Source organism: Mytilus californianus, unplaced genomic scaffold (genome assembly GCF_021869535.1).
Source record: "Mytilus californianus isolate M0D057914Y unplaced genomic scaffold, xbMytCali1.0.p SCAF_14, whole genome shotgun sequence".
Taxonomy (NCBI): Eukaryota; Metazoa; Mollusca; class Bivalvia; order Mytilida; family Mytilidae; genus Mytilus; species Mytilus californianus.
The window spans coordinates 34,298,822-34,326,569 of record NW_026262626.1 but is presented as its reverse complement, the minus strand read 5'-3'; the positions used below and the strand labels follow the sequence as shown (position 1 = coordinate 34,326,569).

The window sequence follows — 27,748 nt, the reverse complement described above, 5'->3', positions numbered from 1 at the left end:
GTTCCTTAATGTATTGGGTTTTTTCATCAACAAGATCTAGGTATGTTATAATGAAATTACATCAAACCCAGATGTTCATCAATCTTAAATATGTTTCTTTCATTATATATGTGATAGCTGTTTAATTTAGTTTATACCCATATGAGCAATTGTTCGTTTAATTTGTGTCTAGTTTAAACCGTTTTGTATTTTCTCTCAACTTACATAAACTGGTGTCACTAGTTGGACAGTAACTAATTACTTTTCTAGAGCACATACTATGATCACCTGTCAGTTTATTTGGAGTAGGTAAGGCTAAGTTTTTAGACTTTTATGTAGTATTTGTGAACATTGGGTCCTGTAAGACAGTCTATGAGTCCTATCAACTGTTTGCCAGACCTACATTTTCTTTACATTATAAGTAGTTCCCATAGTTGATTTAAGATACACCTTAAAACCTTGACTAGAACGACGAGGTTAAGGATATGACCAGGGGGGTTTAATGACTGAGACTACATTCAATTTAAATAATCCTGCAACATCAAATTAATAAATGACAATGTTGTGACTGCACTTGCCAATAAGACAACTATCTATAGCATAAGAACAATTAGACCAAAAACAAAGAAAGTGGCAAGCTACATTTACGTCAAAACAAATATGTGTGTTCACTCATCAACTAAAATGAAGAAAAAAAATTACTCTTTTAAAACTAAAATAATACTTGAATGTTTTTGTTTAATTTTACTTACATAAATCTGGTCTTTAGTTGTCCCTTATTACAACTTTTGGTTTCCAATGATTTTCAACTACATAATTGATTTGGCCTTTCACTGTTCTGACTGATTTAGTTCTTGCACCACTGATTAGTCATCTGGAGACCAGACCCGTGTTGTACTAACAGCAACAATGTTCTCGTTCAGACACGCATACTAGCCCTGGACACGCCATTGCACGCTTCCTGATAACACTAGCTGAGTTTTGTTATCATCATAATTTTCCCTCAGCTATCAAAAGGAAGCTGAAAACATGCTCCTATTCAATATTTTTACCGAAAATTTCCTTTATTTTAATTCATTGCTATGTGTAATGATAAATCCCGATCAATACGAAAATAATTATGATCACATGACTTATGCTAATTGGATAAATGCAGAGAAGATCGAAATATGTGTATTTGATGTAACGCTCTATTTTTAGAACGAAAGGACATTTCCAATCATAAATATTACAAAAATAGATTTACGCAACGACAATGTAATAGATAAGGGTAAATAACGCACACAATAGCGACTAGAAGGGTTAAGAACGCATGGTTTTGACATATAATTGGGTTTTCCTTTGCATGAATTTGGTTTTCAATTTTTTTATTGCGTGATCACGCAAATACGCAGCTTATCTGGAGCTCTGTCACCATGATATATAATTAGTGATACATTATTAAAGTTTATGAACAATTATCGAAAATGTTTTAAAAACAATTAATTAATCGTGATTAACACTGATGAGCTTTGATGTGTATAAAGTGGGGATTAAGACTTCCGTTAGCGATCACCTAAAACAACTCAATCGGCATCTTTAATCTTTTTGAATTTCTCTTGAAAAGAAAGATTGAGATAAAAGAAAATGAAAAGAAAAAGAAATCAAAATTTTCTAAAATCTCTTGTATCCAAGAATAAACAATTTTGTCTACTTTAAATGACTTCTAGATAACGCTAAGATCAATAGGAAATTACTCTCTCAGATAAAAGCTACAGGGAAAAATTGTAACTGTTCAAAGAAATTATTAAATAAGTGAAAACAAAGTATTATTATAATAATGAAATTTAATTATTTTTAACATACAATTTACATCGATCTGAGACCAGAATATCGATCCGCTTTACATATTCATACGGATTTATTTTAGCTTTACCAAGCTAAGCAAGAGTTGTGTCCCTTGGTCTGTCAAACTTCCGGTTTTCGTTTGAGTCGAACTACGGGTATCTCGAAATATTTCTCTGGTCCAGCTGACTTCGAGATAATGAGAGTCGACTGTATATTATATTAATATAAAAGTTAAATGTATATATAATTTTCATCCATTTGTACATCATTCTGTAAATTCAGAAATTATTGCGTGCATTTATTATTGCGATTTTCTCATTTTAGACTAAAATGTGATTTTAATTTTTGCGATATTGAGAAAAATCCTGTTTTATTCATATAAAAAATTTCAAAATGCGAGTTCAAATTATTGCGATTATAACCCTGTCGCATTTTTCGCAATAATAAAAACATCGCAATAATTTCTGAATTTACAGTATTCTAATAATAGTGCAGTGCAAGTGCATGGTGGACACTTTTCTGTAAAAATTCTATTTTTCTAAAAGATCGGATATGAGTAGGCATTCATATTTTCCCCAAAAAACAAACTTCCATGCAGAGTTACCGGTCCTTGCGGGGATTGCCGCAAAACGTTCTTGAGATATTCTTCTTCATGGGTTAACACAATTTTTCGATACGTGTGCATAGATATTATCAATGATTTTTATACGACCGCAAAAAAATTTTGCGAAATTTTTGCGGTCGTATATTGGTATGACGTTGGCGTCGTCGTCGTCGTCTGAAGACACATTGGTTTTCGCACTCTAACTTTAGTTTAAGTGAATGGATCTCTTTGAAATTTTACAATAAGGTTCAATACCACAAAAGGAAGGTGGGGATTGATTTTGGGGGTTATGGTACCAACAGTTAAGGAATTAGGGGCCAAAAATAAGCATTTTCTAGTTTCCAGACAATAACTGTGGAACGGTGTATGGATCTCTCTGAAATTATACTACAAGTTTCCATACCACAAAGGGATGGTTAGGCTTTGCTTTGGGGGGTTATGGCTCAAACCGTTTAGGAATTAGGGGCAAAAAAGGGGGAAAAACAAGGTTGTCCTGGTTAATGGACAAATACTTTAGTACAAAACATGATTTAAAGCAGTGTAAGGGAGATAAATCAAATACATCATTGAAATTATCTCCCTTACACTGCTTTTAAATTATGTATAAAGTAATGGTTAATGAACAATTAAGATAATTTAAAACAGTGTAAGGGAGGTAATCCAAATACAACGTTTTGGTTACTTCCCTTACACTGCTTTTAAATTATGTTTAAAGAAATGCATATTTATAAAGGAAGACCAGTAAAAATATCTGCAAATGTTGCATCTTTTTTTTTTTACAAAAAAATCCATATGAAAGATTTGACACTATATTTTAAATTCTATTATAAAATAGATTAAGTTAGCACTATGGTAAATTTAAATGGGTAATTATGGTTGCAAACTCCATTGGAAATTTGATTGAGATTATGACCATATCTTGAGGGAAAGAATTTTTGGGGGGAAAAAAGGGGGGGGGGGGTAAAAAGAAATTGTGGGGGGTCAATTTTTTTCTCATTTCAGATTTCAGAAATTAAAAAGAATTATTCTTCAAATATTATTTTTTTTTTCAAATTTCAAATATTGAAAAATTTCAAGAAGTAATCTTTAATTGCACAGTATGGCGCTTTAGATTTGTTAAATCTTTGACCACATTTATTTATTTGTTATGCCGAATCTAACCGTGTATTTAGATTTTTAATTTTGGGTCCAGTTTTCAAATTGGTTACATTAAGGTCCAAAGGGTCCAAAATTAAACTTTGTTTGATTTTAACAAAAATTGAATATATGGGGTTCTTTGATATGCTGAATCTAACCATGTATTTAGATTTTTTATTTGTGGACCCCGCTATCAAATTGGTTCATATTGAGGCCAAAAGGGTCCAAAATTAAACTTCGTTTGATTTCATCAAAAATTGAATTATTGGGGTTCTTTGATATGCCAAATCTAACCGTGTATTTAGATTTTTAATTTTGGGTCCCATTTTTTAAATTGGTCTATATTAAGGTCCAAAGGGTCCAAAATTAAACTTAGTTTGATTTTAACAAAAATTGAATTCTTGGGGTTCTTTGATATGCTGAATCTAAACATGTGTTTAGATTTTTGATTATGGGCCCAGTTTTCAAGTTTGTCCAAGTTGGGGTCCAAAATTAAACTTTGTTTGATGTCAACAAAAATTGAATATATGGGGTTCTTTGATATGCTGAATCTAACCATGTATTTTGATTTTGGACATTGGACCATAATAGGTAAATTAAAAAAATTAAAGTTCTTAGACCACATTCTTTCTATGTCAGAAACCTATGCTGTGTCAAATATTTAATCACAATCCAAATTCAGAGCTGTATCAAGCTTGAATGTTGTGTCCATACTTGCCCCAACTGTTCAGGGTTCGACCTCTGCGGTCGTATCAAGCTGCGCCCAGCAAAGCATTTTATTTTTACTTATACATATATATCTAACGACAAAATATTTTCATATTATTAATTTATGTTCTAAACAAAAATATTTTTATCAGTATTCATTGAAGAGATGTATTTATAACAAACAATAAGGAATGTTACTTTTGCACTCCTTAATGTCTGCGTATTTATCATGTTTATAGATAGGTTACAAATCCAAAACGATAGTTACGTAATGGAAATTTAGGCGATAGTAATACATCGGAATGCCCTCACGCTCATCGTGATGTAAAAATTAAAAATGGTTTCCTGGATGTTAACTTGAATGTTCTTTGCTTGATTGGAATGAAACTGATACAGATAGATTATATATGTAACTGGAAGAAGCTTATTGATTATAAGATTATGGTTCAAAAGACTAGGTCACTGTAACTTAAAGTAGAAAATTTCGGAAAATCTTGTTTCCAGATGGTAACTTTTTTGGAGCTTTTTATCCATTAAATTTTGGAATTAGCAATGCTCAAACTTGTCTTTTTTTCTCAATTCATAGAAATAAATGAATCTAGAGTAAATGATGTGTAAGTTAGTTTCAGTTGATAATGTTTCAGTGAAGAACTGAAATACAGCACCTTGTTTTGTAGATTGATTCTATGGTTGACATTAGTCAATCTTGTTATAGTCAGCTGCAGAGAGTTACAGGGACAGATAATGCCAATGTAGATGTTTCAGCTGATACACACAAACCTGTGAGTAACAATACTCAGCTCTTAATATGCTTACTAATCTGTGAGTAACACTGTACTCAACTATTAATATACACACATTACACACCAACATGTGAGAAACAGTTCTGTACTCAACTATTTACATATACACAAATTTGTGAGAAACAGTTCTGTACTAAACTTAATATACACACAAACCTGTGAGTATAACAGTACTCAACTCTGAATATGTTTACAAACTTGTGAGTACCACTGTAACATTGTACTCAACTATTCATACATAAGAATTCAGCTTCAAAATTCAAGGACCATTAGTAAGCTCAAATTAAAAATGAGGTACAAGCTCAAAAGCTGATGGAAAAATTGTCGATTCTTAGAACATACCCTTCCTGCAATGAATCTCGGTTGTTTAGTCATTCTTTTGTTGGCTATTCACATCTTACACCTTTGAATGTATGTAGTAGATTTTATTAAAGGGATACTTCGCAAAAGTGGGGGTTGGAGGTCAAGTCTATTGAAAGTTACAAAATAAGAACATTGTATTTATGAATTTACAAGAAGAATTCTGTTCATGGACGTAGTTTTCTTTTTTTTTTTCCAGTTCAGTGATTTGAATTGAGAAAAAAATCTAGTAAGAATTTAAATCGTTCCGGCAATATCCCACCTAAGACGCCTTTAAAGTCATGAATGGTCATGCTTCACAATCGTCAGAATTTTCTTTGCATTGCTACATTCTTTATCGGTAGTGATTAACCTTGACATTTCCGGGTATTACAGAGTTACTTGTATATTACCTGAATGTGGTTAGGTGAAGTCCCATGAGGTCTTACGTATACAGGTTCACATTTATTCTGCATGTTCTGTATACCAAATTCTTATCTTTTTTTCGGACCGAATGAGGATGTGCATATTTTCCAGGAAAAATATTGAGTATCAAATTAATTACGGGATTTTTTTTTCTTTCTTGGTATTAAATCACAGAAATTTAAAGAATATACTGCTTGTCTGCTTTAGGAGTATCTTGTCAGTTAAAAAAGACGTATTTGTGTCTCTGGTTTAGAGTGGGTTTATGTATGAATGATAAGTCTTGCAAAGGTGCAAGATAAAAGCATATTAAAAATTAATTCTGCCAGTCTGTCTCCATTTAAAAAAGGAAAGTTGACGTAGATTGAAGTAGATTGATTTTGTAAACATTTTTGAACATCGTTGGTCAAATAGCTAAAGAATTTCTACATTGTGAGATTTAGAATATTTTGATAAGGGCATTCCTGATTAGGTCAATGTAGATCGCTTTGGATGGACCAAACTATATTAATGTAACTGGTAATTTTATCTGCACATTTAAATATTCAAGGTTACCGATGATAATTTAAAATAGTACAGTTTTGATTTATACGCTCGTTTTCGTGGGCCATTTTTATTTATAAAAATATTAAATTTAAAGTAATTCAGAATTTCGATGTTACAACAAAAAACTCACCTATTTATTTAAAAACTGAGCTAACGTAAAATATCAAAAAGATATATAACGGCGATTCAGGTATTTTACCACCATATTCCTCCCAAAATGATATAAAAAAAATCTGTCTCAAACCTGCACTTCTGTTTTATAGTTCTGTTTTTTTCTCCATGTTTTTCATACCTGCAACGGTGAACCCTTGAGGCCAAACAACACTCTAGTGAAGATCAAAGGATTAAAATTACATAATGCTAATCTTTTAATTATCGTGAATTTAACCACGCCTTTACCAGGTGTCAGTATAATACACATGCATTGTATTTACACAGTTCTAGACTGAAGCAAGGATTTGTATAGTAAGACACCCTCGACTGAAGTAATAGGTGAGAATACAAACATGCATTTCTATTACACTATCAGTTATATATGTTTGTTCGGCATATCCGTCGGAAAAAAATCATAAAAACATTCTATTGTATGATTTACTTTTATTACTATAATCATATCAAAAATCCTTAAAATATAAATCGTACATTTTAATTTTAAAAGATGAACGGCTGATCTCTTTTCTTTCTGAATTATTAGTTGGTTAATAGCTACGTCAAAAGTCGTCCATGCGCTTTAAATCGCGTTATTATATGATTAACGAACAAGACTTAAAATGAGATTAATCCACTCCCAGCAAGCAAAAAGACTTAAACTACGTTACAGAAGTCAGGAAGTTCGAATAAATAAAAATAATAATTCCCAATTTTCTTCTTTATTAATGTTCATATCCAAATAAAACTTGGGGAATATGTTTTTTATGGTATTATGAACATAATAAGATGATAAGTAAAAAATTGTGAATTTTCCCTTTAAGAGGAGTCCCTTATGACATTGCTTTTGATTTTTTAGCTGGAAAGATAATTGGACCCATAGCAAAAACATAGAATTAAGGCTTCAGCCTTTCTCTTCTTTTCTTCTTATGTATTTCCATTTCTAAATTATTTAGAAACCAATGCATGGATTTCTTTAAAACATTCACTTTTTAGCTCCCATTGATTGCCCTATCACTTAGAGTTCAATGTCGTCCTAAACTTTTTCTTCTCATAATCTCCTCTGAAACTATTGAGCCAATTTCAAGCAAACTTAGGGTGAATGATCTTTAGGGTATTTAGTTTAAAGTTTGTGTTTTTATTCCATTCAGTCTTGTTATGGTAGCCATGACTTAAAATAGAACATAAGGGTAAAATGCATTAATTGTCTTGTATCTTGAAAATTATAATAAATAGAAAAAATCTGATGAAGCAAAACTGCTCAGAGTGTCAAGATCTACTTACTTCCAGTTTACACCAAAATTATTACGTGACTCCTTAAGGAGTTATTACCCTTCAATCACAATTTTTAGCTTATTTTCTTGTTTTTGCGTTTTAACTCGACAAATTATATAAGATAGGTAGAAGCTGTTAAAAAGGAAAAATAATCAGCAATACAAGATCCAAAAAAAATGCCAATGACCGAAATCATTAGATGACCCCTTAATAAGTTATTGCCTGTAAATGATTATTTATGTTAATGTTAGTCTCTTTACCACATCTCCAGAATTATAGAATATAGATAAAAACTGTAAGCAGCTAATATGATCAGCAATATAGGATATACATAAACGGCAGTATGACCAAAACCATTGTATTGATTGATTGATTGATTGGTGTTTAATGCCACTTTCATTACTGTTGTGCTATTTCATGGCGGTCAATTTTTATTGGTGGAGGGAGCCAGAGTGCCTGGAGAGAACCAGCAACCTTCAGTAAGAAAATTGACAATCCTAGTCAATAAAGATTGGAGTCGAGCGCACCTGCCACGTACAGGATTCAAACTCTCAACCTCAGTGTTGACAGTCTAGTGATACAGTAGTTTGACTATTTAGGCCACGAAGGCCCCCAAAACCATTGCATGAGTCTATATAGATGTTGCCCTAACTACAATTTTTATGGCTCCGCAAAAAAGTTGTCTACTGTGATGAGTTACAGATTGAGTTTACATCTGGCTCTGCTCCACTGATATGTGTCCAAATTATGGACTTTGGACTTTGAAAATTTTGTGAAAATAACAGTTATACAGACTTTAATTTTCAAATTTCCACTCCTAGAAATGGCTTCAAGCCTTTTTTTGGGAGCGTAGCCATTCATATGGTTCTGACACATCTAGTTTGACTAGTTTTTATAATGAAAATTATCTGGAAAACTGTAATAGATAGAGACTGTAAAAAGCAGAAATGATCATCTTTACAAGAGCTACAAAAATGCCAATATGTATGAAACCATTGGATTTTCCTAAGGGAGTTATTGCCCATAAATGATGCTTATTTTTGTGTTTTTGAATTTTCTTAGAGACTATAATACATAGGTACAAACTGTGTCCTGCAAAAATAATAAGCAATACAAGACTAATGAACCTACATTAATAACATAACTGATTGCAATAAAGGTAAAAATTAAAATCAAAATGGCATATCTTACCAGGTGAGCGATTCAGGCTCTAAGGAGCCTCTTGTTTTCAGTTTCAATGTATATTGCCATTGTGCATTTGATTTTTTAAGAAGGGTTTGAAATTGTATACAAATTAAGGTGATAATACCATTATTGTATGTGTATTGGCTTTTTATCACAGTGGGAACCAAAAGCTAAGAGAATGTTAATGTTAAAGTTGACAGATGGTACCTTTGATGTACAAGGAATGGAGTATGAACCTATACCATGTCTGGATTATAAACTGCACCCTGGTTGTAAGGTTTGTGAACTAAACTGAGTGATAATTGTTCTTACTTTTTCTGTTTGTGAATACTTGAAAAGAATCCCTTCTTCTGTATTCACTCTTCAAAAACATTAACATACAGAAATATACCAGCATCAACTGACTTTGATTTCTGTAGATCACAATTTGTAAAACAATAAATGAAACAGACTCAAACAGATTTTGCATGGACGATTTGATAGGATAAGTTTGTATACTCAAAGGAGGGGTATACTGGTTTACCTCTGTCTGTCCATCCTCCTGTCTCATGAAATTTGAGTTGAATATTTGTCAGGAACAACACATAAGATCTTCTTGAAATTAAGTTTCAAGCTTCAAATAAGCAATTAAGTATGCTATGTGATGCATTTTCACAGCCATCTCTCATCAACTTTCTGTTTACTGAGTATTTCTTTATGCTTACACATTATGAGGTTTTTATACGCCAGTTTACGGGACATATTATGATATACCATTGTCCTTTCTGTCTGTCGTCAACACTTCAGACAATACTTCCAAAATTATATATCTTAAGCCTTCATTTCTCTAAGATATATATAAAAAGTTTGAAAAGATTTTTTTTAGTTTAATATTGCCCTTGATATATAAAATATGTGCAATGCGGTGGACATTGGAACACTGTTCTTTTATTCTATATGAAATTTGTAGTATCTTGGCATGATTGAAAAAAACAAAAGATTTAGGGGCAATTTCAGCCCTAAGTAAACCTTCTCCTTCAATCTATTTTATATATCTGTGACCTTGACTTTGGAGGCTTGGCATTGAAACCAAAATAGAATGTGATTAAAAGAGATGAGTTGTATATATGTTAATGAAAGAGAAACCCAATGAAATAACTAGAGGCTCCTGAATCATTTATCTGGCAAATAAACCCATTTCACAATAGCTTGAAGAAGGTGATCTGACATTTGACAAAGGACAGGGTTTGATCAGGGGCTTATTTAGCTTAAATTTTTACTGAATTTTGAGCTTTTTATTTTCTGTTCAATTTTTGTCTGTTTTAAAGTTGAGGTATTTCAAAACTAAATATGAGATGTTTTTTTACCAATGACATCACAATGAATGCAGATGTGAACTCATAAAAAAGGCCCTTCTATGTGTTTTCATAAAAAAAACAATTATATGAACATCACATTTTAATGTAAATATTTTTGTAATACTAGCTCAATGTTTCCGACTTACAATTATGACTATGAGTGAAAATATGCAATTTTTGTCTCTCCTGCGATGAAAGTCACGGAAGGTTAGACATAGGCATTGCTTTTCCAGCAACGACGATGACGACGTCGTAGTTGGCGTCAACAATTGTTAAGTTTTCTGCTTAAGTTAGTTTAGTCTAAAATGTTTGAGAGTGTCCATTGATGAAGATGCACATATAACTAGGTGAGCGACACAGGCTCTTTTTACACCTCTAGTTTAATTTTGTTGATGTAGTCCACTTTTAGACATGAATATATATTCAGTAAAATAATTTAGTTTAAACAAATTTTATTCAAATAAATTGAATGGGATTGGGCAATAGACTTAGCCTATCAAAGTGGCCGTATCCACATATATAATTTAATATAAGGTTTTAATAATTATAAATCAAATGTTTTATAAAAAACATATTGCAATTGTAAAAGTGACACAGCATGTTTAATATCAGTCCCATTATTATCCAAACCCTAATATAATGGCTAATCAGCCTGGCTCTGATATCGATGCGATTGTCTTATTTTAAAGAAAAATATTTATTATAATCTGTATGTATATTTTCAGATTCTAGTAACAGGAAAAATACTATGTCGACATGGGCTATTAATGTTGAAAGAAGAAAATATATCAGTTTTAGGAGGGGAAGTTGATACTTTAATGGAATCTAACACACCTAAAAACATCCTAAAGTTGACTTTGTAAGTTTATATGTTCATGAGTGTACAAACATTCTTTCAGATTGTCCTAAGCCTAGTATCCTGATTAATCTATCTATCTTTTTGCCTGTTGCCTAAAACCTCTTCTTAAAGAACTATTCAAATTTTTAACCATACTTACCTCAACTTACATTCCTGATAAAAATTTTGATCTAATGTTCCCAATATAATTTATGTCATGTCCTTAATTGTCCTTAAGTGATAAATGAACTTAGGGTGGCATTAAGTTTTACCCTTGTCCGTCTGTACCTACGTATGTACGTCACAAAATTGGTTTCTGTTCTCTAACTTTAATTTGCCTCAACTTAATGTTATGTAACTTATACACAATGCTTATTACCACAAAACACAGATCAAGTTTGAATTTTGGTAGCTTCACTTTAACCGTTCTAGAGTTATGCCCCTTTCCAAATGAAAAATTGCTGAATTTTTCGTTTCCATTCCCTAACTTTAGTTAGCCTCAACCAAATGTTATGAAACTTATACACAATGCTTATTACCACAAAATACAGATTAAATTTGAATTTTTGGGGTGTCACTTTTATTGTTCTAGAGTTATGCCCCTTAACAAATGGAAAAATTGCTGAATTTATCATTTCCGTTCTCTAGCTTAAGTTTGCCTCAACCAAATTTTATGAAACTTAAACATAATACTTATTACCACAAAACTCAGATCAAGCACAAATTTGGGTAGTGTCACTTTTACCGTTCTTAAGTTATGTCCCTTTATAACTTTATATGATATGCTAGCGGGGGCATCGTCTGTGTCCCATGGACACATTCCTCATTTTTATTTATAAAGAGTTGTCTACCATTTGAATAATGTTGTCCATCATGTTTTCAAGAAGGAATTTTCATGCAAGACATTGAAATAGATTTCCTGAAGTTAAATTGTACTTTTAATGAGTAAAAACGACTATTATCATAAAATTATATACTTTAATATCTGTAAAAGCAGTATAACACTATATTAAATCAAGGTCTAGGGTCAAGTCTATCGGTTCTCGGGTCAATCATCAGTTCTTGGGAGTTCTCTGGAAATCGTGGTACCTTTGATCCAAGATGACAAGTAAACAAGCAAAAAGAAAATCGACATTGCTTGATTTCTTTACACCCCCAAAAAGAAAAAAAGAAGCAGGTGAAAACATATGCACATGATGCAATTGACACATGAATATCAATAGTTGTTGTGACTGCCAAATCTTTAATAATGATCATAATAATTTTCGGATCCATTCAACGCTGATATGGTTGTCAAGAATATATAATTTTTAGCTCACCTGGCCCAAAGGGCCAAGTGAGCTTTTCTCATCACTTGGCGTCCGTCGTCCATCGTCCGTCGTCGTCGTCGTTAGCTTTTTACAAAAATCTTCTCCTCTGAAACCACTGGGCCAAATTTAACCATACTTGGCCACAATCATCATTAGGGTATCTAGTTTAAAAAATGTGTCCGATGACCCCACCAACCAACCAAGATGGCTGCCATGCCTAAAAATAGAACATAGGGGTAAAATGTAGATTTTGGCTTATATCTCTGAAACCAAAGCATTTAGAGTAAATCTGAAATAGGGTAAAAATGATTATCAGGTCAAGATCTATCTTCCCTGAAATTTTCAGACAAATCTGACAACCTGTTGTTGGGTTGCTGCCCCTGAATCGGTTATTTTAAGGAAATTTTGCAGATTTTGGTTATCATCTTGAATATTATTATAGATAGAGATAAACTGTAAACAGCAATAATGTTCAGCAAAGTAAGATCTACAAATAAGTTGTCATGACCAAAATTGTCAGTCGTCCCCTTTAGGAGTTATTGCCCTTAATAGTCAATTTTTAACAATTTTTTGTAAATTTTTGTAATCTTTTACAAAAATCTTCTTCTTTGAAACTACTGAGACAAATTTAACCATACTTGGCCACAATCATCATTAGGGTATCTAGTTTAAAAAATGTGTCCGATGACCCCACCAACCAACCAAGATGGCTGCCATGCCTAAAAATAGAACATAGGGGTAAAATGTAGATTTTGGCTTATATCTCTGAAACCAAAGCATTTAGAGGAAATCTGAAATAGGGTAAAAATGATTATCAGGTCAAGATCTATCTTCCCTGAAATTTTCAGACAAATCTGACAACCCGTTGTTGGGTTGCTGCCCCTGAATCGGTTATTTTAAGGAAATTTTGCAGATTTTGGTTATCATCTTGAATATTATTATAGATAGAGATAAACTGTAAACAGCAATAATGTTCAGCAAAGTAAGATCTACAAATAAGTTGTCATGACCAAAATTGTCAGTCGTCCCCTTTAGGAGTTATTGCCCTTAATAGTCAATTTTTAACAATTTTTTGTAAATTTTTGTAATCTTTTACAAAAATCTTCTTCTTTGAAACTACTGAGACAAATTTAACCATACTTGGCCATAATCATTATTAGGGTATCTAGTTTAAAAAATTTGTCCGATGACCCCGCCTTCCAACCATCATGACCGACTTGGTTAAAAATAGAACATAGGGGTAAAATGCAGTTTTTGGTTTATATCTCTGAAACTAAAGCATTTAGAGCAAATCTGAAAGGTAGCAAAAATGTTCATCAGATTTAGATTTATCTGCCCTGAAATTTTCAGACGAATCTGACAACCCGTTGTTGGGTTGCTGCCCCTGAGTTAGTAATTTTACAAAAATTTTGCAGTTTTTTGTTATTATCTTGGATATCATTATAATATCTAATATCTAATACTATTAATTATGATTTTAACCTTATTTTACATGATTTCCAAAGCATCAGTAAATACAGGTGAGCGACACAGGCTCTTGAGAGCCTCTAGTTTATTTTGACCTCAACAAGTCATACAATATGTCAGTGTAACAAAAGGTTGATGTTCATGTATTGTTTATCCTGTTTTCCAGTTTCTGTTATAGTTTTGTAGTCTAACCTACTCTTAAAATTTCAATATAAAAAAAAAATCACACAAAATATTTTTATTCGATTAGCAATATCACAATTTACTAATAAGATTAACCTTACTAAAAAAAAAGCTAAATAAAAGATATTATTCCTATGAAACTTCATTTTTTATGTACTTGTCAACAGTCTGAAAATGCCTCAGAGTGCACCATTTTCAATGAAAAAAAAATTTTGGAGGGCAAGCCGGACTTCTAGTCACTTCAACACATGTTCAAATCGGCACCTAGTCAAGTCTGTATCCAGTTTGTCCATTTGGCACCTAGTCAAATTGGGACCTGGTTAATACGGCACCTGAGTTAGTTATTTTGGCACCCATTAACATTATGTTTTGCAAGTCAACTATTGAAGACTGTTTTTTCCATTTTCTTTTTTAAATATTTTCACTCAATGTGTCAACGATGATTGTCACGCATAACAGAAGTTCCAATGGAAACTTTGTTATAAACAATGTCATAAGGAACTTCTATTTAATAACAACTGCACATTGCTAGTAAACATGGTGCCAGTCATTATACAAGTAGACAGGAAATGCAGAAAAAACAATTTTAATTACAATGATTACATTTGTTTTTATCCTTATCTGTGGATTAAACAACAGCTTGTGTAATGGCTTCTTTGTGAAATTTAATTGTTTTTTATGTCCCCGCCGTAGCATTAAGCGTTACTCTTGTCCGTCCCGTACGTCCCCAAAATTGGTTTCAGTTCTCTAACTTTAGTTTGCCTCAACTAAATGTTATGAAACTTATACACAATGCTTATAATCACAAAATGGTCTTAACTACATGAATCCTGTATCTGTATGTGGAAGTTGACTCATGCATATTTACAAGCGGTGGCATCTGTGGCCCATAGACACATTCTCCATTTATTTTCATTATAAAAAATCAGAAACTACCTGAAGATGGTTAAAACAACAAATGGGTTATTATAAGTTCATAAGTTTTTGTCGAGCCTGCGACTTTTGTCGCAAAAGCAAGACATAGCGATCCTGCGGCGGCGGCGGCGGCGGCGTCCACAAATATTCACTCTGTGGTTAAATAACTTTCTTAAACTGTCCTGGATTTCTACCAAACTTGGACAGAAGCTTGTCTATGATCAAAAGCTAGTATCTAGTAGGAAATTTTGTAAAAATTTATTTCCTGTTTTTCTGTATATTACTTATAAATGGACTTAGTTTTTCTTCCAGTTAAAATTACATACAGTCTGCAGTTAAAGATTTTAAAACATTTATTAGATTCATAAACCATCCTGATTTTTTACCAAACTTGGATAGAAGCTTCTTACAATCAAAATTTAGTATCTAGAGGAAAATTTTTAATAATTTTTTCCCAATTTTTGTTGAGCCTGCGACTAACAGCAAAAGTAGGCGAGACACTGGGTTCTGTCGAACCCTTACGAATTTTTTAAATGATAACCAATCAAAACATTAATAGAATATTATGTGAAAACTTCCAACAACAAACCAACTCATTATTTTTGATATGTACTCTAACTGCTTTATTACAAGTGCTGAATTTTAAATGATGTACGAAATGTATCTTAAATTTAATCAATTTCTGAAGTTGTAAGTTTTGCCAAAAGTAATTTTTATAAAAAAAAAGACCAAAAATTATTTTCCCCATACCTCAAATAAAAAGGAAAGAAAAAAGGTAAAAATAATATTAGGTGCCGATTTGACTAGATGCCGATTTGACCAGGTGCCGATATGAATTTTCATATAGGTGCTGATTGGAATTGTACCTGCAAGCCCCCTGTAACCCCCCCATATCTTCTATCAGCTGCTTCAAATTGGTAAACAGCCTGTTCACTTCAAACTTATTGAAAATCCTGGTACCCTGTATGATTTTTCTGTACAAGTTGCAGCCCTTTTGATCCAAACAGGGGGAAGGTGCTAAGATGTTTCCGTTTTATACGTCCGTTTACGGGACGTATTATGGTATACCGTTGACCGTCTGTCCGTCGGTCATCAACATGTTGGACATTAACTCAAAAACGCTTTAACGAATATGCATGAAACTTTGGTGAATTGTTTATATCTATTGACATGAGCTCCCTTTAGTTTTTTATAAATTTCGGATTTACTGTTTCCGAGTTTCCGGGTTTTATTCTTTAAAAAAGGGGGGAATTTCAAGTTTGTGGACAATAACTCAAAAACAATTTCACCAATTTGTAAGAAACTTTGGTGAATTGTTTATTTCTATCGACATGAGCTCCCTTTTTATTTTTATAAATTTTAGACCATACGATTCCGATTTATGAGGTTTTATTCATTACAAAAAGGGGGATTTTCCAGTTTTTGGACAATAACTCAAAAATGCTTTCAGCATTTTTTATGAAACTTTGGTGAATTGTTTATATCTATTCAGTATTGATGTAAGCTCCCTTTAGAATTTTATAAATTTTAGATTTTACAAGTTATGGGGTTTTATTCATTAAAATAGGGGTGATTTTCCAGTTTTTGGACAATAACTCAAAAACAATTTCACCAATTTGCAAGAAACTTTGGTGAATTGTTTATTTCTATCAACATGAGCTCCCTTTTGATTTTTTTTAATTTAAGACTGTACGTTTCTGATCTATGGGGTTTTATTCATTACAAAAAGGGGGATTTTCCAGTTTTCAGACAATAACTCAAAAATGCTTTCAGCATTTTTTATGAAACTTTGGTAAATTGTTTATATCTATTGTTGTAAGCTCCTTTTTGATTTTTATAAATTTAAGATTTTACGTTTCCGAGTTATAAGATTTTATTCATAAAAAAGGGTTGATTTTCAAGTTTTTGGACAATATCCTTAAAGTGCTTAGAGCAGTTTTCATTAAACTTTGATGACTGATTTATATCTATTAAGATAACCTCCCTTTAGTTTTTGTCAAGCCTGCGACCTTTGTCGCAGAAAGCTCGACATAGGGATAGTGATCCGGCGGCGGCGGTGGCGGCGTTAGCTAACTTCTTAAAAGCTTTATATTTTAGAAGGTGGAAGACCTGGATGCCTCATACTTTGTATATGGATTCTTCATGTTACGAAGTTTCCGTCAGTCACATGTCCAATGTCCTTGACCTCATTTTCATGGTTCAGTGACTACCTGAAAAAAAAGTTAAGATTTTTTGTATTGTTAAATTCTCTCTTATTACAAGTAATAGGATAACTATATTTGGTATGTGCGTACCTTGCAAGGTCCTCATGCCTGTCAGACAGTTTTCACTTGACCTCGACCTCATTTCATGGATCAGTGAACAAGGTTAAGTTTTGGTGGTCAAGTCCATATCTCAGATACTATAAGCAATAGGTCTAGTATATTCGGTGTAAGGAAGGACTGTAAGGTGTACATGTCCAACTGGCAGGTGTCATCTGACCTTGACCTCATTTTCATGGTTCAGTGGTTATAGTTAAGTTTTTGTGTTTTGGTCTGTTTTTCTTATACTGTATGCAATAGGTCTACTATATTTGGTGTATGGAATGATTGTAAGGTGTACATGTCTAGCTGGCAGGTGTCATCTGACCTTGACCTCATTTTCATGGTTCAGTGGTTATAGTTAAGTTTTTGTGTTTTGGTCTGTTTTTCTTATACTGTATGCAAAAGGTCTACTATATTTGGTGTATGGAATGATTGTAAGGTGTACATGTCTAGCTGGCAGGTGTCATCTGACCTTGACCTCATTTTCATGGTTCAGTGGTTATAGTTAAGTTTTTGTGTTTTGGTCCGTTTTTTCTTATACTTTATGCAATAGGTCTACTTTATTTGGTGTATGGAATGATTGTAAGGTGTACATGTCCAACTGGCAGGTGTCATCTGACTTTGACCTCATTTTCATGGTTCAGTGGTCAAAGTTATGTTTTTGAGTTTTTGTCTTTTTTCTTATACTATATGCAATAAGTCTTCTATATTTGGTGTATGGAAATATTCTATGATGTACATGTCAGTTTCGCAGGTTTTATTTGACCTTGACCTCATTTTCACAGTTCATTGCTCAGTGTTAAGTTTATGTGTTTCAGTCTGTTTTTCTTAAACTATAAGCAATAGGTCAGCTATATTTGGTGTATGGAAGGATTGTAAGCTGTTCATGTCTGCCTGGCATGGTTCATCTGACCTTGACCTCATTTTCACTATTCATTGGTCAATGTTTAGTTTTCTTGGTTAAGTCTGTTTCTTAGAAACTATAAGCAATAGGTCAACTATATTTAGTGTATTGAATGATTGTAAGGTGTACATGTATTTCTCGTTTGGTTTATATGACCTTGACTTCATTTTCTTGGATCATGTTATGTTTATGTAATAGTTGTAGTAAAGCTTTCATTTAGGACTATCAACATAATATCAATGGTTAGTAAAGAAGGCGAGACATTTCAGCGTGTGCACTCTTGTTTATAAATTTCTGATATAACATTGAGAAGTTATTGTTTGTTTATAGTCTGACAACAGATTTACTAAGTATTGCGCAACAGCACAGTGTATTGCACAACAGCAAGAAATCTTTTATTGAATATAAATTCAATTCATATAACCAATTTCAAGTTCTTTGACTACATTTATTCAAAAACCTTTAATATGTCAAATATTTAATTACAATCCAAATTCAGACCTGTATCAAGCTTGAATATTGTGTCCATTTTTGCTCCAACTGTTCGGGGTTGGACCTCTGCGGGCGTATCCAGCTGCGCTCAGCGAAGCAGGTAATTGAATTTAGTCATTGAGTTTCACCCACCAACCAGAATGTCTACTTGAATATGGTATTGGTCCTTCTGTTAGTCCCTCCAAAACAAATCTATATTAAAAGACTGACATAAAGCTTTCATACTTGGTAGGATCATTTGTCATCATATTCTCTTGACTGTGCTGTATCGTCAGTTTTATTTGACAATTTGTACAGGAGTGACACATTGTAAACAAAACTGAGTTGATTTTACAAAAAGCTCTAATACTTGGTAGGATTTTTAGCCATCATGGGTAGTTGACCATATTGTACTGCCATTTTGATTCCACCATTTTTTCAGGATTTAGAGTGTGATCTACAGGATTATGACCCCTTGTCCCGATGACATGATCTTGATTGCGAAAAAAGCTCTTAAACATGATTTTGCATTTTTGTGTTTTATATCATTTGACTAAATGCCTTATGGTCAATATTTAGCATTATGACTGAATTTTAATATTGCCTAAATATATAATACAATGCAATGATTAATTTTACATTCACCATGAAAATGAAAACAATCTTTACCCCATCAGTAATCACAAGTACAAACAAATTTTGTAACGTTGTGTTTTTTTAATATATATTTTAGAGAAAACAATATTTCAAATGCTGATAAACAGTACAGACAGGAATTTGAAGGAGGACCTACAATTAATACAAAGTCTGATATTAAACCTGTGGTTCAGATAACTAGAAATAATAAAAATGGAATGAGGGGTGCAGTATCAATTAGCGAAAAGAAAACCCATTCTGGTAAAAATCATTACCTGTTATTATTTTGTGACTGTCACCATGAGATGTAGCCTTTTTTGCTGATGCCGTGTAAATCAAACGCCAATTTATCATATTATGTGACAGTAAATAAAGTAAATGAAAACTCCAGAATTAAAGCAGATTTGGGGTAATCATCAATGATAGAGCAACTCAACAATGCATAAAATTAAAATGCATCTAGAAATCAACACACGTTCTTCAACAATAGATAAGTGTCTATACAATTTGTCAAGTTATGAATAAAATATGTATAGAAACATAGAACAGTTTTGAAGCAGAAACTAACAAAGATCTTCCATCAATACCAAATTCACTAAATACTAAAACATTTAAAATTACAAAAAATTGTTTAGAATTTCGATACAGAGAAAGAAAAGTAATATTTTAGTTTTGTGTTAAACGATTTTAAATTGGCAAATTGATGTTCATTCCAAAATTATATGTTACAATAGTTGAACAACACAGAAAAATTATAACCTTTGTCTAGAGGGCATATAAGCCGAATTAAAGTTTTAAAAGACTATACCAAGGTCGCCGGACATTGGGCAAAGTCCAGTAAAAATTGGTTCGGTCCAGTTAAGTGATATGCATTACTGGACCAAATGACCAGTAAAATTTTAATTTTGTCCAAATCATATGTGTTAATGTCCTGTAAAAAAGAGTCTGGTCCAGTTAAGAAGAACTTGGCAAGATTGATCTTAATTGTGTGAAAATTATAGTTTGTGAATTATATTTTGGTCAATCTATGAAAATGGCCCCCATGGCTTAAATAGAACAAAAGAGTAAATGCAAGTAAATATCATCAAAATTGTAAAAGAAAGAGAAATTCTGCAAAACTGCTCAGGATGTCAAGATTGACTACATCTTATTCCACTAATATTGTCAAATGACTTTAATAATAGGATAAATTGACCTAACTGTTTTTGACAATTTTTGAAATTTTTGCCTTTTATCCTCAAAACAAGAACAGAAAAACAGATACTGTAAATTGCCAAAAAATTATAAGCATTACAAAATCTATAAAAATGCCAATATTACTGAAACCATCAGTTGAATTGTTCAAGTTATTGCCTTTAAATCATTTTTAAAGAGAAAATTCACAAAATAATGAAATATTGATATTATGTTCCTTTTGTATAAATAAACATCAATTCAATATTATTAACATTCTATTCTGCTGGATAAATTAGCAAATGAATTTTAATGTCACAGCAGAGGGGCATTAAGTGTTACCCTTGTACGTCTGTACGTCGGTCCATACGTACTTAAGTCCCAAAATTAGTTTCCATTCTTTAACTTTAAGTTGCCTCAACCAAGTGTTATGAAACTTATAGGCAATGCTTATTACCATAAAACTCAGATCAAGTTCAAATTTGGGTGGTGTCACTTTTACTTTCTTGAGTTATGTCTCTTTATAAAGTTATATGCAAACGGGGCATCATCTGTGTCCCATGGACACATTCCCCATTTATTTTTTATTCAACAAATGATAAAAGTTTATATATTTTATGCCCCCGCCATAGCGGTGGGGGCATTAAGTTTTACCCTTGTCCGTCCATCCGTACGTCCCAAAATTGGTTTCCATTCTCTAACTTGAGTTTGCCTCAACCAAATGTTATGAAACGTATACACAATGCTTATTACCACAAAACACAGATCAAGTTTGAATTTTAGTGGCGTCACTTTAACCTTTCTAATTTATGCTCCTTTATAAATGGAAAAATTGCAAAGTTTTTAGTTTCCGTTCTCTTACTTAAGTTTGCCTCAACCAAATGTTATGAAACTTATACACAATGCTGGCGTCTCTTTAACTGTTCTGGAGTTATGCCCCTTTATAAATGGAAAAATTGCAAAATTTTTAGTTTTCGTTCTCTAACTTAAGTTTGCCTCAACCAAATGTTATGAAACTTATACACAATGCTTATTACCACAAAACACAGATCAAGTTTGAATTTTGGTGGTGTCACTTTAACTGTTCTAGAGTTATGCCACTTTATAAATGGAAAAATTGCAAAATTTTTATTTTCTCCTAAATATCAAGTAATTTTTAAAATTGGAGTTATCTTCCTTTGTCCATGATTATAGTTGTATAAACTACAATCAATGCTCTATACAATGCAATGTTTAATTTTGACTTCCACTGATAAAATACAGATCAAGTTGAATTTGGGTAGTGTCACTTTAACCATTATTGAGTTATGCCCCTTTACAAATCGAAAGATTGCAAAATTTTTAGTTTCCATTCTGTAACTTAAGTTTGCCCCAACCAAACATTATGAAACCTATACACAATATTCATTACCACAAAACTAAGATCAAGTACAAATTTTTTGTTTCCGTTTTCTAACTTTAGTTTGCCTCAACCAAATGTTATGAAACTTATACACAATGCTTATTACTACATAATACAGATTAAGTACAAAATTTGGTGGCGACACTTTTACTATTCTTGAGTTATGTCCCTTTATAAACATAAAAATTGCTGAATTTTCGTTTCCGTTCTCTAACTTTTGTTTGTCTCAACCAAATGTTATAAAACTTATACACAACCATTCTGAAGTTATGTGTGTTTACAAATAGAAAAATTGCTGAATTTTTAGTTTCTGTTCTCTACTTAAGTTAGCCTCAACCAAATGTTATGAGACTTTCACACAATGCTTATTACCACAAAACTCAGATCAAGTTCAAATTTGGGTAGCGTCACTTTTACCGTTCTTCAGTTATGTCCCTTTATAACTATATGATATGCAAGCGGGGGCATCATCTGTGTCCACATGTGGACACTATCCACATTTATTTATTTTTACACATTTGGTTATTAGTTTCCCTAGTTTCTGATTAAATGAAAATAATTCATTTGGATTTTAATAACTATTCCTTTAGTTTTAATATAAACATATTTTGTCATATTCATCCTACATGTATGTGAAATACATAATCAATATCATGATTTAGTTCCAACGGACCTTACCCAAAATATAATTGAATATTCCATGGTGATCTAAGTATTTGCCATCACCTTACATATATGTGTTTTTACTTTGTGTATTAAACTCTTATAATCCATTTCAATGACATTCACATCTGGCATGGTGTGCCCTAGAGACCCCTCTAAAAGACAGTCGGGTAAAGATCCAAAGAATTGTTTTACAGAACACTGATCTGTAAATTATCCTGATTTTAACTAGCCTTCCACACATGGTATTTACACAGTCCTAGTGTAGAAAAATTTGTTTGAATTATAAGGTCAGTAAACTTACGTTTATTGTACTGACAGAAAAAGAAAATATTCAAAACACAAATTTAAAAGATTTAAAACTTTTTGCACTGTCGACATATGAAAACTAGAAATTTATATCTTAAAATAGAATTTTTTTACTCACAAATGTTAAAAGATGCATGTCTGTTTGTTTTATGTTCTTTTTATTGGATTGTATTCAGCAATGAAAATCAGTCTTCCTAGCGCTTATGATTCCAACGAAATATGATAAGTGAACAAGACTTAAAATGAATGTATTTCCAATATCAGCATTCCATAGCAGTAATATACGTCACATACTTTAGCCTTATGTACAATTTTTTGTCAAGTGAATGTTCATGTATAACATGGATTTTTGTCTCACCTGTCATAAATGTGGAAGAATGCCAGACATAGGAAGGACAGTCCCACAGCAATGGCTTAAACTTTTCATTGAACAATTTATATTTCAGAGAGTTGATGGGCTTGATATTAAATATCTTGTCAGCAGATGTCTTATGTTAAATATATCTGTGTGGCATGTTTGTAATTTACCTCATTTTCATGGTTCAGCGACTATGATACAATAGTTTTTTTGTCGCACAATTTTTGTTCAGTTATTATGGGCAATAATTTAAGAAATTGACATTTAGCTTTTGTGTTTTAGGTCTGTTTCTTAGATACTATAAGCATTAAGCACTGTATTTGGTGTATATAATATAAAAATAAAGAGATGTTGTATGATTGCCAATGAGACAACTATCCACAAGAGTTCAAATGAATTAAGTAGATGTAAGCATCTATAGGTCACCATATGATGTCTGTCTAGCAGGATGTGTTTGCCCTTGACCTCATTTTAATGGTTCATTGGAGAATATTAAATCTTTTTTTCTAGATACTAAAAGCAAAAGGTCAATATAAAAAAGAAGATGCAGTATGATTGCCAATGAGACAACTCTCTACAAGAGACCAAATGACACAGAAATTAACAACTATAGGTCACCGTACGACCTTCAACAATGAGCAAAGCCCATACCGCACAGTCAGCTATAAAAGGCCCCGAAATGACAATGTAAAACAATTCAAACAAGAAAACTAACTGTTTGTTGTATTGAATGATTGTATTGGGGTACATGTTGATCTGACAGGGTTTAACTGACCTTGACCTCATTTCATAGACCATTGGTAATGTAAGATTTATGTGATACCTGGGCTGCGCATCATATATTAAATAAATTTGCATTTTGCATAATGAGAAATACTAGTAAGTAAAAATATCCTTTTTGTAAAATTTTCCAAATTTACAGTAAATTAAAACAATACCAGTAATTCTTGAAAATTATTGATGAATTACAGTTTGCTTGTTAATTTCTGAGACTATGAGAGTAATATAGTTAACTTCAAAATCATGGGCTAGATTATCTTTTCCTTCCTCAATGTCTGCCAGTTTTTTAAAACACAGGTAAACCAAGCACTCAGGTAACAACAGCCTGGAAAAAGTGACAAATCCTATGAACACTGCAGCAAATAATAGTTTTGTAGGAGGAACAAGTGTATCCCAGGATACTTAAAACATGCCAGTTTTTGTCGAGCCTGCGACTTTTGTCGCAGAAAGCTCGACATAGTGATAGCGATCCGGCGGCGGCGGCGGCGGCGGCTAACTTCTTAAAAGCTTTATATTTTAGAAGATGGAAGACCTGGATGCTTCATACTTTGTATATGGATGCCTCATGTTACGAAGTTTCCGTCAGTCACATGTCCAATGTCCTTGACCTCATTTTCATGGTTCAGTGACTACTTGAAAAAAAAGTTCAGATTTTTTGTAATGTTAAATTCTCTCTTATTATAAGTAATAGGATAACTATATTTGGTATGTGCGTACCTTGCAAGGTCCTCATGCCCGTCAGACAGTTTTCACTTGACCTCGACCTCATTTCATGGATCAGTGAACAAGGTTAAGTTTTCGTGGTCAAGTCCATATCTCAGATACTATAAGCAATAGGTCTAGTATATTCGGTGTATGGAAGGACTGTAAGGTGTACATGTCCAACTGGCAGGTGTCATCTGACCTTGACCTCATTTTCATGGTTCAGTGGTTATAGTTAAGTTTTTGTGTTTTGGTCTGTTTTTCTTATACTGTATGCAATAGGTCTACTATATTTGGTGTATGGAATGATTGTAAGGTGTACATGTCTAGCTGGCAGGTGTCATCTGACCTTGACCTCATTTTCATGGTTCAGTGGTCAAAGTTAAGTTTTTGAGTTTTGGTCTTTTTTTCTAATACTGCATGCAATAGGTCAGCTATATTTGGTGTATGGAATGATTGTAAGGTGTACATGTCTAGCTGGCAGGTGTCATCTTACCTTGACCTCATTTTCATGGTTCAGTGGTCAAAGTTAAGTTTTTGAGTTTTGGTCTTTTTTTCTAATACTATATGCAATAGTTCAACTATATTTGGTGTATGGAAATATTTTATGATCTATATGTCAGTCACGCAGGTTTTATTTGACCTTGACCTCATTTTCAAGGTTCATTGCTCAGTGTTAAGTTTTTGTGTTTTCGTCTGTTTTTCTTAAACTATAAGCAATAGGTCAACTATATTTGTTGTATGGAAGAATTGTTAGCTGTACATGCCTGCCTAGCATGGTTCATCTGACCTTGACCTCATTTTCATGGTTCATTGGTCAATGTTTAGTTTACTTGGTTAATGTTAAGTTTATGTGACAGTTGTAATAAAGCTTTATATTTAGGACTATCAACATAATATCAATGATTAGTAAAGAAGGCGAGACATTTCAGCGTGTGCACTCTTGTTATTACAAAAAAAGGTATTTAAATTGTTAACTGTCTAGTTCTACATGCTTGGGACAAATGACATAATGACATATTTATTTTGGTCATTTAATTCCAAAGTTGTGTCATGACTGACTCATATGAATTCAAATACCATGAAGCAAAAATTCTTAATAGGTTAATAATTTATATTCTTCAGAAATATTAAAGCAAGAAGAAATGTCTGGCATTGATGAGGTAAAAGAATTAGTCAGCTATTATTCATTAAAAATATAACATTTAGGCCTAATTATCCAACTAGAATAGTGATTTATCAATTTATTACAGGACAGCTTATCACCTTGTCAAGGAATTTTTTGTGAGAGCTACTTATGAACTAGAAATACAAAGTGTTGAAGACATGGTGTTCATAATCATCCATGTGTCCATTGACTATACTTATTATTTCTTAGATTTGACATTTCTCATGTAGAATTTTAAATGCTTAGTAAACTTTATTTAGAGTTTCTTTATAGTTAAACCTATTTCCATTACTTGGCATCTGTTGTTAGTTTCGTCTGTTAACTTTTGCTAATAATCTTACCTTTGAAATCTACTTCGCCAATTGCAACAAGAATTACCAACAATCATCCATAGAAGATCTAGTTCAAAAATTGTTTACACCATCCAATCAAAATGGTTGCCATGGCTAATTAGAACATAGGGGTAAAATGCAAATAATCATCTTGTATCTTTAAAACCATCTTGACCAATACTGTCAGACAACTCCTTTGTGTAGTAAATGCCCTTAAATGATGATTTCTTTTTATCAATCTTTGCATTTTTGGCTATCATCTTGAACACTATAAAAGATAGAGAAAAACTTGAAATATCAAAAATTATCAACAAGAAAAGGTCTATGTTTAAGTCAACATGGCAGACTTGATCTGTCAACTCTTGGAGTTATTGCCTCTTAAATGACAACTTTATACTAATTTTTTTTTGTGTTTTTGGCTAAAATAGATAGAGAAAAAACTTTGAAATGCAAAAATGATCAGCAAAAAACTATCTACAGGGAGGTCTAAAGGCCAAAATGGTCAGTTGACTCCTTTAAGAGAAGTATTCCCCCTAGAATGTTTGCTTAATGCCTAGTGGCAAATATTGCTTGCATAATCAGAAAGTTCTACATGATTAAAAGAAAATATCCAGAGTTAAAAAAAAACAAACTTTTAATTGTCTAGACTTGATGGAGTCAAAAAGCAAGACATATGTATGCTGTTTCTTGTGAGGCAGCGTCGTGGTCAACAATGTATTAGTTTGTGATTAGGTCAGTTTATGGGGAACCACTAGTGATAGGTCAATGATATTTGGTATGCAGTTGTATTAGCATTGGCACATCTCATTTCCATGGAGATTATTTGGTCTTCACTCCCTCAGTCATGGCCTTTTGACTTAGAAACTTTTGCTTAGTTTACATATATTAGTTTGTTATAAGGTCAGATTATGGGGAACACAAGTGGTAGGTCCATGATATTTGGTATGCATTTGTATTAGCATAGGCACATCTCATTTTCATGGAAATTGTTTGGCCCTGTACCTTCAGTCATGGTTCATGGACTTTGAATATTTTGCATAACTTACATGTTTAAGTATTGCTATCTTAATTTCGACATTTCCATTATACTATCAAAGTAACAAAAAGGTGAGACACATCTCTGTGTAACAGTTTATTTTTCATAATTTTACTATTTAATTGACTATGAAATTTTTTTATACCTCCTGCAAGCAAAAATTGGGGGTATATAGGAATCACCATGTCTGTCCATCTGTCTGTCCGTCCGTCCCTTTCATATCCAGCTCATAACTTCTGTACCTTTGAATTTAGAATTTTGTAAGGTGTACATGTCCGACTGGCAGGTTTCATCTGACCTTGACCTCATTTTCATAGTTCATTGGTCAATGTAAAGTTTTTGTGGTTTGGTCTGTTTCTCAGTAACTCTCAGATACTATAAGCAATAGATCAGCTGTATTTTGTGTATGATATGATTGTAAGGTGTACATATCTGTCTGGCAGGTTTCATCTGACATTGACCTTTTTTCATTGTTCTTTGGACAATGT

The 27,748-nt window shown here is 32.5% G+C and overlaps 1 protein-coding gene across 1 annotated transcript in view; it reads left to right on the top strand.

Moving 5' to 3' along the window:
• LOC127724955 (recQ-mediated genome instability protein 1-like) overlaps nt 1-27,748 on the top strand; it is an 88,689-nt gene that overhangs the window by 10,699 nt on the left and 50,242 nt on the right. The window contains exons 3-7 of the mRNA XM_052231956.1: nt 4,933-5,037; nt 9,131-9,250; nt 11,036-11,169; nt 19,435-19,598; nt 25,850-25,887. Of these exons, the coding sequence (XP_052087916.1) occupies nt 4,933-5,037; nt 9,131-9,250; nt 11,036-11,169; nt 19,435-19,598; nt 25,850-25,887 (561 nt within the window). The remainder of the gene's footprint in view (nt 1-4,932; nt 5,038-9,130; nt 9,251-11,035; nt 11,170-19,434; nt 19,599-25,849; nt 25,888-27,748) is intronic.